At 39.0% G+C, this 15,901-nt stretch overlaps 2 protein-coding genes across 6 annotated transcripts; both read right to left on the bottom strand.

Annotated features, from left to right (window-relative positions):
• Positions 1-21: 21 nt before the first annotated feature.
• LOC117260231 (zona pellucida sperm-binding protein 4-like) lies at positions 22-2,979 on the bottom strand. Of its 3 annotated transcripts, none has more exons than XM_033632172.2 (10): positions 2,684-2,979; positions 2,472-2,593; positions 2,281-2,383; positions 1,983-2,200; positions 1,808-1,896; positions 1,599-1,732; positions 1,054-1,210; positions 809-947; positions 646-709; positions 22-523 (listed from the first exon to the last, which is right to left on the bottom strand). In XM_033632172.2, exons 1-10 carry the CDS (start codon positions 2,925-2,927, stop codon positions 432-434), a joined length of 1,362 nt encoding a protein of 453 aa, XP_033488063.2. In that variant the 5' UTR covers positions 2,928-2,979; the 3' UTR covers positions 22-431. The 3 variants fall into 3 exon arrangements, with proteins under 3 accessions (XP_033488063.2, XP_033488062.2, XP_033488064.2); XM_033632171.2 differs by having other exon boundaries at positions 1,054-1,243; positions 2,684-2,973; XM_033632173.2 differs by lacking the exon at positions 2,472-2,593 and having other exon boundaries at positions 1,054-1,243; positions 2,684-2,970.
• Positions 2,980-3,775: 796 nt separating this feature from the next.
• On the bottom strand, positions 3,776-7,938 carry LOC117260172 (uncharacterized). 3 transcript variants are annotated; one of them, XM_078167248.1, is made up of 11 exons: positions 7,564-7,938; positions 6,387-6,737; positions 6,092-6,193; positions 5,915-5,974; positions 5,008-5,055; positions 4,844-4,906; positions 4,568-4,735; positions 4,424-4,471; positions 4,287-4,349; positions 4,151-4,180; positions 3,776-4,055 (listed from the first exon to the last, which is right to left on the bottom strand). In XM_078167248.1, exons 1-11 carry the CDS (start codon positions 7,631-7,633, stop codon positions 3,997-3,999), a joined length of 1,062 nt encoding a protein of 353 aa, XP_078023374.1. In that variant the 5' UTR covers positions 7,634-7,938; the 3' UTR covers positions 3,776-3,996. The 3 variants fall into 3 exon arrangements, with proteins under 3 accessions (XP_078023374.1, XP_033487971.1, XP_033487973.1); XM_033632080.2 differs by having other exon boundaries at positions 6,387-6,740; positions 7,564-7,921; XM_033632082.2 differs by having other exon boundaries at positions 4,844-4,870; positions 6,387-6,740; positions 7,564-7,915.
• Positions 7,939-15,901: the final 7,963 nt, after the last annotated feature.

Genomic DNA, 15,901 nt, shown 5'->3' with positions numbered 1-15,901 from the left:
ACCACACAAAAAGCACTTAAGTGAAACTGTTCATATGCCCAGAACAAGTAATTTAATTATTTTATTATTATTTATGCATTTAATATTTGTGGATGTGCAATTTTCCCAAAGTGCAGCAAATTGATTACAGCCTGTGTCCTCTGAGGTCTTCACTTCGAGCCCACCAACGTAAGTACACACAATTTTTCACAACCACCCACAATAAACAAGAGCCATTACAGCGATGAAAAAAGGAAGGATATTTATTACCACTACTACAACAACATTTATGTTATATAATAAAAGCCTTCCCCGCTACCAAAAGACATCTGCCTACTTAAGGCCATTATAGTATATTATGTGTTTATTTTCAGTAAAAATCACACACAGTTCTTGACTGATTTGTGCTTCCAAATATGACTTGAAATGGCATCCCTCCTCTGGTTATTTGGCTACAGCAGATAAAGAAGAGGTCCACCTGAGACAACACTATGAAGAATCCTCTGTCTTGGCCCTGGTGTGATTCTTCTTAATTTACGCTTTCCTGAAAGACAATGGAAAACACAGACAATCGTTCACAGTGTTACACAGCAAGTGCAAAAATCAATAACACAAGATAGATTCATTAGACTTCTATAAGAATCAATAGGCTTTAGCTCCACTTACCACTGCTGCAGGTCTGTAAGCAATGTTGTCCTTTACAGATCTCTATATCACAGTGGAAATATACCTGTAGGAGGACATCCTGTTTTAAACAAAACACCAAGGCCAACAAATAGCAGCAGGATTCATAACATCTATTTATGTGAGTGTAAATTGTATTACATACCAGGCTTTCAAATGTCGGGGGCTTCACAAATGAGAACAGCTTAACCACAAACCATTTATGAAGAGAGGGATTTTTCAGCTCCTTACTGTAAACAACTGGCAACACAACAGTTCTGTGGCTATCACCACTGAAAGGACATCTGGATTGGATATAAGATGAGCTTTGGTTGATCAAAGTACAGGCAAATGGCCTTTTCAATACAAAACAATGCTGAAATATTGTCTGTTAATTTCTTGTGAACTCACCCTTTAACAAGCAGGTTCCATCTCTGTGGGTCATGTGGGTTTTTAGTTGGCGTCGCCCAGCAGTCCTCTAGCAGCAGCACTAAATCCTTGTCCTCATGTTTGAGGACAAAGACCTCCACATACACGGGCTGGCCAAGCTCGGTTACTGTTGGAGGGTCTCGAGAGGAATAGAAAGACTTGTAACTGGAATCTGTGAATAAATGATGAAAAATAAGTAGTAAAAACATAAATCATATAGCCTAGCAGGGCATTGCTATGCTCCAACCTAGTCCTTCAAAGTCAGAGTGATTCATTAATTTCATGTCATGTGTTCAGGGGTGGATTATTGGAAAGTGGGCTTCTGGACACAGATATGCAAAAGGCTCCCCCATCTCACCAACATAAAGCAAGATACACACACTTTATAGTTGTTTAGCATCTTTTTGTGTTGTACTTTTTGTGTCTGATATTTTGCAGGTGAGGGCCCTTTTACACTTGGTTTCTAAACATTTGTTGCATAAAAACACACACTCATTATTGCGAGAATAAGTGTCAAAAACCAATACCTTTAGCAAACCTCATTTCAGTCCTCAGTATTCCCTCACTCTTCAGTGTTGACACATACTCAGGTTTTTCTCCCTGAACCTTGACGCCCAGCTGAGTCGCTTGGGCCAGTGCAAAGCTACAATGCACAGTACGACTAAAAAAAGAGAGATCATTTAAATGAGTGTCCGTTATCTTCACAAAGCAGAAATGAAACATTTTAATTTCTTACTGGAAAGGAGCTTCTCGAAATATAGAGCCTTTCTGTGCATGTTGTTTCACTTCAATATTGACCCAGTAGGTTATAACCCCATCTGCAATCTGCAAGACACAACCAAGCCTGTTATAGTAAAGATACCACCTTACCTGTCTAAAGGCTGCACAGGAGGTAATTTATTTACACTTACCACAGATTGGGTGCCGCAGTCAGTGAAAGGAAAGCTGAAAGTGACAGCATCCTTTGATCTTTTTTGGGGTTTACAAGTGTGGCTTTGGCTGGAAGGGATCCAGACTGCATCCAGGTTCAGAGGTGGGACTGTGGCATTCTGAGCGATGGTGATGTTGAACCCATCCTTGTTGCAGAAAACATCTCTTGATACCAGTGGATTTTCATGTTTGATCACCTCTGTGGGAAACACACTGAGAATTAATAATAACCCCTATTCTAAAACTGTCATGATATTATCTGTACACATAGAATTATACCTTTAATTTTCCTTTCACAGATCAGAGGTATCGACTTGACAATTTCGACTCTGCCACTGTCTGCAAGCGCCATGATGACGACATTCAGCTTTGTCATCGATTTCTATTGCACAAAACAGCAAAGAAAGATTAGAGGATATAAAAAAAAAGTATATGTCTGCATTAAAATGAACAGACACTTTTCAGCTTACTTGTCTTTTCACAAAACATCCATGGAAAGCAACTGTTAAGACCATAAAGCTGTCTGTTTCTCCAAGGAAGTAGTGGCACTGTTTTGCTATAGTGATGGCTTGGTAATATCTGCTGTGTTCATCTGTGTGTAAATTGGACACAAACAAGAGCACAGCAGACACCTCAAAGCTGTGTCATCATCGATTAGATATATTTGTAGTGTCTGACTTACCTTGAACATAGATGGTGAAAGGAAGACCAGCAAAGTGCACCTTTGATATGTAAACAGACATGAAGCCATCATGGCAAATTGATGTGTCATTTTTCATGGTGTTATAAAGTGTTGCTTGGAATTGTTTTAAAGCAGCATGCGCTTCATGTTTCAACAGAAGCACTGATAATGAAACGAATGTCACCAAAATGGAGTCCGTGCTGTGGGCCTTCATCTTCAGACAGGTGGAGCAGCTGCCTCTCATTTGGCCTAATTGTCAGGACTCTCTTGAGAGGAAAGGCAACTCAAACACCCACCGTGCTGCTTCACAGTACAAGTCTCCTGTGTTTAAATCAGCTGGTTTCTGGGGCTGTTGTATGTTCTCCCTGTATTCTCCCACAATTAAAAAATGAACCTGAGGCGCTAAACTGTCACACAAAAGGCTTCTTGACTCTAATCGTGACACACACATCGAGTTTTGCAGTGATGATGACTTTATAATGGTGATTTTGAACTAGTTTTTACCTATTTTTTTTTTTCTTTTTTTAACTTAATATTGCATATTTTGCTTTGCTTGACTTTATGATGTATGGACACACTGCTGCTTGTTTTTTTAATTGAGTCATGTAGTAGTTCCCAACTGGTCTCCCCACAGGGTCCAGATTTCTCCTTAGTCATTACTTTAAGGTCCACACAGTTTAATACATCAGCATCACACTTGTGTTTGGCTGTGTCATCAAGCTAGTCTGTTGTCTCTGTCAAGTAGCTGTCTGATATTCACTCACTCTACAGCAGGAAACTGAACTTTAAAATCAAAGCTCTGCCCTTGAAATTCACTGTACTTCAAAATAAGTGTTCACGAGTCACTTGTGGTCCATTAAGAATCGACCCACAACCCACTTTTGGACAGCAACCCATTATTTGGGAACTACTGATGTAAGGTGTCCTTGAGTGAGAAAAGTGCCAAGAAATAAAATGTATAATCATCATTATCGTTATTTTATCTGCAAGTCAAACTGTGATCATAAAAGCACTTTACGTGGTCAACAAGTACTGTTTTACTTTCCTATCTCGCATACACAGATTTGTCTCATTCAACACACGATACATTGATCTTTTTTTCATGTGATAATCTTTATTTAATGAACTTTACCAAACAGAAATTACTCATTGTTTAACAGATGTATATAAAATACAAAACAATTATACAGCAAACACATACAGTAAAACATGTATCAAGTTTAAAATGTAAAATTAGCAATCAATAACTGTCATAGGAAAGGATGATTGATACTGGAAAGATCTCGACAGCTGTTTAAATCCTCCTTGGTTCTTTACAGGCGGTTGAGCTGGTCTGTGCTCCTGTTGTAAATCGGATTTTTGTAGTCACAAGCTGACAGGGAAACAACGGAGAAGTGGAAGAGCGGTTGAGTGCACATACAGTATTATTTCATCCAGAACATGCCCACAGATGAAGTCAGCACTCACTTTCTTTGGCTTTCTTCTTTCCCAAACCGGCTGCAAAACACATCAGCGTATATTGAATTTTTTTTTTTTTTGCATCAGGTTATTTATTTTCACATATGGATATATCATTCTGACAAGATAAATCAAATCTAAATACCTTTGCGTTGATTCTCCGCCTGAGTTGACATGGCTTGCTGCTTGTTGATTTCACCTTGGTTAACTGTAATAAAATGAATAAGTGAAATTCCTGACAGTATTAAAACTACGTGATGCAATGAAAGATGCTTATATTACCATAAAAATGCCGACTGAGACTTGCTTGCCGTAATCTGCTGAAGAGTTCTGGAGCGGTGAGAGGACACAGAGTTACTCCAGCTTGTCATGATAAGACGATACAAGTCACCACAAACTGCAGTAATTCTGCTGAACATAACACACCTCTGTGAAATCCTTGTTTTGTTCTGTGACTTTCCGTCCTCGCAAACTGGTTCAAGTTTGGATAAATCCCGCTGGTGCTCTGAGCGGGATCAGGCAGAACTCCTGATACTGGATTGCAATAATTTCTGGGGTCACTCTGCTGGTTGGATGGGCCTTGGTCATCATTTTCTGGTATTTAAAAAAGATGAGTTTCAAAGACATTAGCCTTTTAACCACAGGAATCAATAGACAACATGGAAAGAAAGGATTAAAGAAAGGAGAGCTGTGTGAACGCACCATAAACAAGATTATCATTGCCCGCTCCTGTGGGGAAAGGAAACACAGTGTGTATAGTGACACCTGTCAAGAAAACATAACAGAAATATCGCTTGTCCTTGTCAACTGGTGCATCAGATAAAGTGTCCAAGTGACTCTGTTGTGTTGTTACTGAGATAAATTACCGTGCTGCAGTTGATCCACTGGCACTCTGATTGGTGGAGCACTGGCACCTGCAGTAGGACATTATATGAAGCAACTTGAAGGAATATTGAGACATTTTGGGAAGATTGCATGTTTGCTTTTTTGTCAAGTGTTAGATGAAATGATCGATACCACTCATATCAGTCTGATAACTATAAGGCTACAGCTAGCAGCTGGTAAGCTTAGCTTAGCACAAAGACTGGAAACAGGGCAATGGCTCTGTTTAAAGTTTAACAAAATCAAATTAACTTGTTAGATTTTATATTTTGTACAGATTAAACACACAAGATTGTGTAAATTAGTCTTAATAAGCTTTAGAGGTAGTGGTGGTTGAATTTTTATCACCCACCAAAAAGTTTCTCAAGATAATCCACAGACATTTTAGTGAGCAATTTAAAGCAGGAACTATTTTCTTTCTAGCGAACTACACCTGCTATGTGGGCCCCAGTGCAACTGCACTGTCTGCACTGTCTGTATTTACGGCCCTGTGCTGCTACCTCATGCACCGCTGAGCTAGCTAACATCACAACTCAGACAAGCCTCTCGTCCATGAGTAGATGCACACTTCCTTCTGTATGGTGATACAGTTTGCAGATGTAGTTTGAAAGACAATAGTTCCTATATGAAACTGCTCACAACAAGGTCTGTGGATTATCTCGAGTGACTGGCAAAATATGGATTTTTGATTTTGGGATGAACTGTCTCTTTAAAGAACTTTTCACAGATACAACTTTTTAAAACAAATTTTATTTAAATTTTAGCTTTAACTGGCTGTACCGTCGTCTACTGTATATTCCTGTGCTCAAATGTCAAGGTAAACGTGTTGCAAGCAACATGCCCGAGGAGATAGATCAAATGTAATGGTAAAATTGTGAAATTATTGCTTACCCTCAGTAGCTGCACCTTCAGGATTGTTTGTAATGTCCAGTGTTTTCGTTTTACAGCACACTGAAACAAATTAATAACCAGACAATCCATCAAATAAACTAACAAAAAAAACTGCAAACTTTTCTTCTCTCATCTGCGTGGACTGAGAGTGTCAAACTGGGCAATCAGACTACTCACTTATGCACTTCATGCAGCAGTAGCCACCGACGCTCAGCAGGATCAAAGCAGCCACAGCAACACAGATGTAAATCAGGAGCCTCATCTCTTCTCTCAGAGCACCTGCACAATAGGTTGTGGTTTTACAAAGATGTATTGCACAGGAAACTCTAGCTTATCTGCTTGTCCTCTCACGTGTTTTGCCTATGAGGTTTGTGACCATAAGAAAGAAAGAGGATATGTGTCTGTCTGCACAGGCTGCTGCTCTACATTGAGAAAGAATTGTCTTAAAACTTCCAAACAGAAATCATCTTACCGCCTCCAGCTTCATCAACCAACACCACTTGATGACAGTAATGTCCCTGCTCACAGCGGTAACACCCCAGGTCAGAGGAGCCCAGCTCATCGATGCAGATGGAGTAGTTCCCCTCTGAGCCCTGGTTTGGAAAGGCTTTCACCCGACCGTACCTGTGGTCGAGGAACCTAATACGACCCTTAGATGTGAGATGGACCAGGTCCACCCCTGGAGTTTGGGTCCATGACACCCAGTTGAGGCTGCGTGTTGAAAAGTTGCATGGGAGGAACACAGAGGAGCCAAGCTGAACGCTGAGTGTGTGTGTCTCACAAACATCCGGATCCTGCACACAGGAGTTCTCAAAGTTCGGCTCTTCTTAACATGAGAAGAGAAATACAAGAACAAGTGTCAAGTGTAGGTCACTTAAACAACATAGAGTGCCAGAATATCTTCCTTCTTATTACTGAAGATATTCAAACTTTTATATCTTAAAATTAACCATTCAGGGGGCGTCAGTGGCTTAGTGGTAGAGCAGGCGCCCCATGTACAAGGCTGTTGCCGCAGCGGCCGGGGTTCGACTCCAGCCTGTGGCCCTTTGCTGCATGTCGCTCCCCCCCTCACGCTTGCCTGTCCTATCCATTAAAGGCTAAAAATGCCCGAAAAAAATATCTTAAAAAAAAATTAACCATTCAGGTTGAGAATAAATCTATTAATTGCAGCCAGAAAATAATTAAAGGCAAATTCATCAGAAATGCCAGAAAATATGAACATGGTAACTTAATTAAAGGTAAAAAATTAAACATATATGGCCTTACACTGAAACTGATTTAAAACAAAAGCTTTTAATCTGCGAATTGTTCTTACAAATCAGCCCAATATTATTAGGTTAATTAATAAACAGAGTGTTTTAAATGGTGGCAATGAATGTGACACTGGCAGTATATATATCATACGATATACAACACATTTAAATATATTACAAACATCGTAGTACAGTGTACATGGTAAAAATATCTTGCCGTTATCAGCGGATTTCGATATGTAAACTCACCTGTACAAGACTTTAAAGAGAACTTAAATAGACTGAATAATGAACAAACAGACCAAACAAATAATATAGCAAAAGAGGTAAAGTTGTACTCGTGGACTGTTTTATATAAATAATGTTCTTCTTCAATATTGTCACAAAAGGACTTACCATTTGAAGACACACAAATAAAGCACAAGGCGAAAGGGAAAATCCACCAGTCAGCATTCATTGTCAGCATCTCGTATGGTGTGAACAGCAATGTGGTGATACTGTATGCTCACCTCTCCGAGCATCATGGGACAAAACCACAAGACCATCATTTCACTTCGCTATTTCCGGAAGTGCTGTCTTTCATTTTCACGTGAATGACAGATAAAATGTTTGACACAAAAGGGTTTTTTTTCTAACTCTACCGTGAGCATGTCGAACATAAATTCAAATCAAGAAATGTTTATCTTTTACATGATAACATCTACAGTAGCCTAGATGAGTGCAAGAAAAAAATGACTGTGTCTGCCAGACGACTTCCTGTTGATGCTTCCACAGAAAGGGGCCTTATGATGAAGCATGTAAAGGTATAAAGGTCATCACCAGGGCTAATTAAAGCAAAAGAAGCACATTTATATATTTACTTAACATAAAATCTGGGCTTTGTCAGACAAAGCGAGAAACTGCCCAGCATCACTTTGTGTCTGTGAGTGTGAGAACACCACTAAATACATAATACAAAAGAAATTCAGATTAAATAGAAATATTAATGTATCTCACATAAATCTGCTTCATAGTTATTTCATTTGTTTCAATGATATTGCTGTTGTGTTTAAATCAGCTCAACCTTGACCACCTGGAACATTAAAACACCCACACAGATGAGGGGCCTGTTAACGTTGTGGTTTTACAAAGATGTGGGCTACTTCACAGGAAACTCTTGTCTCTCTGTTTGACACATGAGGTTTGTGACTATGGAAAGGAAAGAGACTGCATCTGTCTGTCTGCAAAGGCTGCTGCTCAGTAGAAAGCATCACCTTAATTTTCAGACAGGAATCAACTCACCACTTTCGGCAAGCAACTTCCCGTGATGGTCACGTTCCTGCTTACAGCATTAACACCCCATGCTCAAATAAACACGAGTGCCAAGACACTCTTCCTCCACATAACGGCGGATATTCAAAACTTTTATCCATCCATCCATGTATCCATTTTCATCTGCTTCTCCATGGCCAGATTTTCTGATGTTCTTCAGACGTCCCTCTCCCCAGCAACACTTTGCAGCTTCTCCTTTGTGATGCAGAGGCATTCCTCAGGCCTGATGAGATATGTAATCCCTCCAGCATGGTCTGGGTCTACCCTGGGGCCTCCTACCAGATGGAAGTGCCCAGAAAACCTCCAAAAGGTGGTGCTCAGGACACACAAACCAAGCTGTTCAAACATGTCCCTAAACTGTCTGGCAATTGACTAACAGGGGGTGACGATTGTAAATGAATGGGCATCTGTCAGATCATGATAAAACCTATGAGTTATCTTTAATGCAGGTGTCAGACACTGTAGAAGGTCATAATCCTTCATTGCTTTTAACTTTTAACTGTCTTAGTGTTAGTAGCTCAAACCCTGGTATTACCAGGGATTGCCACTGGGATAGCTAGGTAAAGTTGGAAAGATATTGGCAGATTCGAACTTCCGGGATCAGTAACTCTTAAGTGAAACGTTGTTAAAACACAAAACACACATATTTTCAATCGTAGTAAGATAGACAACGAGCTACAACATAATATTCATCAAAATGAGCCGTCCTCTGAGCCACACCAAGAACATTGGTGTTTACGTGCAGCCGGCTTTGAGCACAGCGCGCAGGGACCGTCTACAAAGTGCAACACCGAAAAGAGATATTACAAAAATATTCAGTAACGTCACTATAATACAGTGTAGTGTCACCAAACTCACTCCACACTTCATTGGTCTCCTACAGAGTACACTACAGCACTTGGTTTGAAAGAAAGGCATTTTACATAATTTCTGGCAATTTTTCTTAGGAATATTAATCAATAATTTCAATATGATGCAGTGTAGGGTCACCAAACTCACTCCACACTTCATTGGTCTCCTACAGAGTACACTACAGCACTTGGTTTGAAAGAAAGGCATTTTACATAATTTCTGGCAATTTTTCTTAGGAATATTAATCAATAATTTCAATATGATGCAGTGTAGTGTCACCAAACTCACTCCACACTTCATTGGTCTCCTACAGAGTACACTACAGCACTTGGTTTGAAAGAAAGGCATTTTACATAATTTCTGGCAATTTTTCTTAGGAATATTAATCAATAATTTCAATATGATGCAGTGTAGTGTCACCAAACTCACTCCACACTTCATTGGTCTCCTACAGAGTACACTACAGCACTTGGTTTGAAAGAAAGGCATTTTACATAATTTCTGGCAATTTTTCTTAGGAATATTAATCAATAATTTCAATATGATGCAGTGTAGTGTCACCAAACTCACTCCACACTTCATTGGTCTCCTACAGAGTACACTACAGCACTTGGTTTGAAAGAAAGGCATTTTATATAATTTCTGGCAATTTTTATTAGGAATATTAATCAATAATTTCAATATGATGCAGTGTAGTGTCACCAAACTCACTCCACACTTCATTGGTCTCCTACAGAGTACACTACAACACTTGGTTTGAAAGAAAGGTATTTTATATAATTTCTGGCAATTTTTATTAGGAATATTAATCAATAATTTCAATATGATGCAGTGTAGGGTCACCAAACTCACTCCACACTTCATTGGTCTCCTACAGAGTACACTACAGCACTTGGTTTGAAAGAAAGGCATTTTACATAATTTCTGGCAATTTTTATTAGGAATATTAATCAATAATTTCAATATGATGCAGTGTAGTGTCACCAAACTCACTCCACACTTCATTGGTCTCCTACAGAGTACACTACAGCACTTGGTTTGAAAGAAAGGTATTTTATATAATTTCTGGCAATTTTTATTAGGAATATTAATCAATAATTTCAATATGATGCAGTGTAGGGTCACCAAACTCACTCCACACTTCATTGGTCTCCTACAGAGTACACTACAACACTTGGTTTGAAAGAAAGGCATCTTACATAATTTCTGGCAATTTTTATTAGGAATATTAATCAATAATTTCAATATGATGCAGTGTAGGGTCACCAAACTCACTCCACACTTCATTGGTCTCCTACAGAGTACACTACAACACTTGGTTTGAAAGAAAGGCATCTTACATAATTTCTGGCAATTTTTATTAGGAATATTAATCAATAATTTCAATATGATGCAGTGTAGTGTCACCAAACTCACTCCACACTTCATTGGTCTCCTACAGAGTACACTACAACACTTGGTTTGAAAGAAAGGCATCTTACATAATTTCTGGCAATTTTTATTAGGAATATTAATCAATAATTTCAATATGATGCAGTGTAGTGTCACCAAACTCACTCCACACTTCATTGGTCTCCTACAGAGTACACTACAGCACTTGGTTTGAAAGAAAGGCATTTTACATAATTTCTGGCAATTTTTATTAGGAATATTAATCAATAATTTCAATATGATGCAGTGTAGTGTCACCAAACTCACTCCACACTTCATTGGTCTCCTACAGAGTACACTACAGCACTTGGTTTGAAAGAAAGGCATTTTACATAATTTCTGGCAATTTTTCTTAGGAATATTAATCAATAATTTCAATATGATGCAGTGTAGGGTCACCAAACTCACTCCACACTTCATTGGTCTCCTACAGAGTACATTACAGCACTTGGTTTGAAAGAAAGGCATTTTACATAATTTCTGGCAATTTTTCTTAGGAATATTAATCAATAATTTCAATATGATGCAGTGTAGTGTCACCAAACTCACTCCACACTTCATTGGTCTCCTACAGAGTACACTACAGCACTTGGTTTGAAAGAAAGGTATTTTATATAATTTCTGGCAATTTTTATTAGGAATATTAATCAATAATTTCAATATGATGCAGTGTAGGGTCACCAAACTCACTCCACACTTCATTGGTCTCCTACAGAGTACACTACAACACTTGGTTTGAAAGAAAGGCATCTTACATAATTTCTGGCAATTTTTATTAGGAATATTAATCAATAATTTCAATATGATGCAGTGTAGTGTCACCAAACTCACTCCACACTTCATTGGTCTCCTACAGAGTACACTACAGCACTTGGTTTGAAAGAAAGGCATTTTACATAATTTCTGGCAATTTTTATTAGGAATATTAATCAATAATTTCAATATGATGCAGTGTAGTGTCACCAAACTTGCTCCACACTTCATTGGTCTCCTACAGAGTACACTACAACACTTGGTTGGAAAGAAAGGCATTTTTTCATAGTTTGGGGGAATTTTTATTTGTAATTATATTCAATAACTATTACAGTGTAGTATCATAAACCTCAGTTCAACCACTCCTGTGTGGTACTACAACAATTAGCTCAGGAGAGAGGGCTTTAGTATAATTTGGGGGATTTTAATTTTGTTACATTTTAGTATGGTGTGGTTGCCTAATTGCCACTACCTTGAACCAATCAAATGAAGGATGGATGGGGTGAGTAAGTCACTAGCCAATCAGAAGCAACTTTCAATTAAGCTCTACCTGCAGTGATATTTCAGTCTGCAAAACCTCTATCATGGAAAAAGGAATATGTCAACTGCCTATGCATATGGTTTCCATTGAAAATGTGCCCCCAGTCCTGCTCCATGGTTCTATGTAAGTAATCTTTTCATTGTAGTTATTAACATATTTGTACTATGCTTGTATACTTGTTCTGACTCTTCAACTAACTGAAATTTTACTGGATATCAGCTCCAAACTAATGTGTATTTTCTGAATCTGAAGAAATAGCATGAAAAGACAAAGACACATGATGTCCCTAACCTATCATTAACCATATGTTGAAATAATACTGAAATTACGAATTAAGGACATTTTTATGGGAAAACTGTAAATGTGATTTTTTTAGTTCTTAGTTATGTATAGATATGTTCATGTACTGCTTGTGTCACATGACAACCATGGCTTTACTGTAGAGTTTAGCTCTATCAAGACTTTATTACACAAACTCACTTTATTTTGACAAAATGTTTTAGCTTTTCCTGTCCCCCTTTCCCTAGGTTAGAGGCAATTTAAAGACAATGGGAAGAGTTAAAAAAGGAAGCAGAGCTCAGAGGAAAGACCTGTGGGCAATGGCAGGTGGAATGGAAGCTCTTGTCAGATCAATGAAGAGTGTTAATATTACAAACAGAGGAACAGAGTATACTTCAGAAATCTGGTCTGAACTATCTGTAACCCTTTTTGGTCAAGATCAGAAGAAAAACCGTCATTGGCTATGGGTTATATGGACCAGAAATAGAAAAGGCGTGAGGGACCTGACTATTAAACAACAGGACAAGACAAAAAAGTCAGAGGAAGACAGTCATGCTAGAGACCTAGTATCAGATGAGGACACAGAAGAGAATGAGGCAGAGGAATTACAGGCAGGAGTTCAACCACAGGAAGTGACAGATGAAGACTCACATAAAGATGAGGAAGAAGACAAACAACAGGAGATGTCATTACAGACAGGAGTTCAACCACAGGAAGTGACAGATGAAGACTCACATACAGATGAGGAAGAAGACAAACAACAGAAGATGCCATTGCAGACAGGAGCCCGACCTAAACATGTAAAGACATGGAACAGAAAACAATGGAGAAAGTTGCCTGTGGTATCAAAGAGGTTCACAATTACAGTAAACAGAAAGAAATGGCAGACAATTGTTCCACTGCATGGCTCAACAAAACTGAGGCAACCATGGACCAAAGTCTTATACAACAGTTTCCGACAGAAAAATCCCTGTTGTACTCTTGCCTTCAAGAGCCAGCATATCAAAACTCCTCAAAGCCGGAAAATTAATACTCCATATTTAAACATCAGTGCTGTTTGTACATTCCCTTCCTGTAGTACAAAATACTTCTTTAAAAAGAAAAGGGAGCCAGTGGGAGAAAACCTGCTTAAGATATCTGTGCTCCAAAAAGGAAAAATGTCACACAAAACAAGTGAAAAAAAATTCAGGCCTGCAGTAAACACAAGAAGAGGGAAAATAGCAAGAGCTATACACAAAGGAGTGAGCCAACTGTACTACAGTAAACTTAAAAAAACACCCGTTGCCGAGCTGATTTCCGGAAACATAACACGAAGTCTGAACAAAAATGTTCTTAAAGTGATAAGTTCAGAGGTTAGTAAAGGGAAAAGAATTCATGATGATGTTTTCATGGAGATGCACCTCACTCAAAATATCATGAAGGAATGTGACTCCAAATTTTCCAAGATGCCTGGCTACATACAGCACTTTCAAGTTGACCCCTTTGGTGTACACATGTATACTGAAACAGGAGTAAGCATAGTTGTGCAACACCTGAGAAAGAAGATCCCGCTGACCTTATACCTAGATGCAACAGGTAATGTTGCATCCAAAGTTCCCGGGCAGACCAAAAAAGTCCTTTACTACTCTCTCACTCTTCCTGGAGGGGGTCCGAATGCACCTCCCCTCCCAGTCTGTGAAATGCTGACAAATGAACACTCTGTACCACCAATCACATTCTGGCTAATGCAGTTCTGCAGAAAACTGTCGCAGTACACAAAACTAAGAGTACATCAAGTTGAAACAGATTACAGCTGGGCACTAATGCAAAGTGTTCTTCTGTCATTCAACAGAGAGAGCATTGTTAGCTACATAGACAGGGCTTTTTCTATTTGTTCAAAACTGAAGACATGGAAGGACATCAGAATGTTTACAGTGCTACACATATGCTCTGCACACGTGATCAAAGCTGTCACTCAGTCAATTTCAAGAAAAACAGCAGACAAAGGATTGAAGGATTTCGCAACATTTGGTTTTGCCAGGTTACAAAACAGTACCTCAATGACGGCAGCACTCAAAATCTTCCGCTCACTGTGCACTGTACTAATTGGCAAATACAACAATGACATTGTCCTGAGTAATCTGAAAGTCATGCAGGACTTAATAAAAAAATGCAACATTCCTGACATGGAAGAAACTGAAAAATTAGATGGGAGCCCCTTAGCTCAGGAGGAAGATGATGAAGAAAGAAGAAATGCCCACACAATTGTTGGCAGATCTCCCTTCACATATGAGTTCAAGAGGGTCCTGGAGGAGGTACAGAGAGAGCTCGAAAAAACAGATGCCGAGAGCCCACATGATGAGGAAAATCCATACTTCTGCCCAGGCATTGTTGATGTCCTTTTTGAGAACTACCTTGGCATTTTTCCCCTGTGGAGTGGTCTGCTTTTGGGGAATTTGAAAAGGTATGCATCTGACAAAGAAGATGACACATTTGGCCCAGGTAAAACAAGGGACACAAACTGCCATGTGGAGAGATGGTTTGGAATTGTCAAACAGTCAATTCTGAAAAAGCAGAGGCAACTGAGGCCAGCGACATTTGTCAGGAAAATGTATGGCTCTCTGCAGGGGAGATACAGAGAACACATCATGTCTCATAACTTCTCTGAGCAGTTACTCCTTAAACCCATGCTACCAAAAGACCTCACTCAATCTCAGGAGGGTTGGGCAAAGCGAGATGGAGCAAAGCCCCAGACTGCCAGTTCCAAATTTTATACTGCTCCAACCACTATTCCAGTTCCAAAGAGAGCAAAGTCAACTCTGAACACTGGCAAAGATCTTCAAGAGAGCGCAGATGGGAAGAACAGCAGCAATGTCCTCACAAGTAAAGGGTCCACGTCTGCCACAGAGGTACTTTTTTGCTGATCACTAAAATGAAATGACTGCTCAAAACAGATTAAAACCAAGTCAGAGTAATTTGCACTTTCCAGAGCTATACTAGCATTGCTAAGGAAGCATTTACAAACATTAAGCATCAGTGAGGCAGTTGTATTCACATCCAAGGTGTGTTCACCCCAGGACACAGTCTCCCATAAAATACTGACAGAATTTTAAATAATGTGAGAAAATATTCATGAATACAGAACGATGTGGGATAGTTTAATGGCAGCTTTCTCCATAACAATAATATTATTATGATAATAATCTTTATTTATAGAGCACTTCTCAAAACCTACATTATATAGTGCTTCACAAAGGCAAAGATAAAGAAGTCATAAAACATCAGGTTTAAAACAAAAGTCCAAAAAACACAAAAACAGATAAAACCCCAAGTAAAATCAGGAATGACTGTCCAATAAAAGTATGTTTTAAGAAGGGACTTAAAAGAGATCACAGACTCAGGACAGTTGAATGTTGAAAGTATTGCAAATGCTGTATGAAGTGATTGCAGTTTCATTGTTCATATCCTTGTAGGTTGAGGCCCTTTGGACATGCAAACCAACCGAAGTTGTTGTGGCTGTTGTACGACATGCTGAACAGAAGCACAATTACACCCTGCGGCACAGAGAATTTCAGAGTTTGAGGCCTG

This window comes from Epinephelus lanceolatus, chromosome 4 (genome assembly GCF_041903045.1).
Source record: "Epinephelus lanceolatus isolate andai-2023 chromosome 4, ASM4190304v1, whole genome shotgun sequence".
NCBI lineage: Eukaryota > Metazoa > Chordata > Actinopteri > Perciformes > Serranidae > Epinephelus > Epinephelus lanceolatus.
Note: the sequence above shows the minus strand (reverse complement) of the source record. Positions and strands in the feature narration are given on the sequence as shown.

Excerpts from the sequence above, each read along its gene's own strand:
- LOC117260231 (XM_033632171.2), bottom strand. The coding sequence starts at position 2,927 with ATGAGAGGCAGCTGCTCCACCTGTCTGAAGATGAAGGCCCACAGCACG. Across the intron at positions 2,201-2,280 it reads CTGTGAAAGGAAAATTAAAG|AGGTGATCAAACATGAAAAT; the intron begins GTATAATTCTAT and ends TGTTTCCCACAG. Across the intron at positions 524-645 it reads CTTACAGACCTGCAGCAGTG|GAAAGCGTAAATTAAGAAGA; the intron begins GTAAGTGGAGCT and ends ATTGTCTTTCAG.
- LOC117260172 (XM_033632080.2), bottom strand. The coding sequence starts at position 7,633 with ATGCTGACAATGAATGCTGACTGGTGGATTTTCCCTTTCGCCTTGTGC. Across the intron at positions 6,194-6,386 it reads GGTTGATGAAGCTGGAGGCG|GTGCTCTGAGAGAAGAGATG; the intron begins GTAAGATGATTT and ends CCTATTGTGCAG. Across the intron at positions 4,907-5,007 it reads AGTGGATCAACTGCAGCACG|GTGTCACTATACACACTGTG; the intron begins GTAATTTATCTC and ends TTTTCTTGACAG.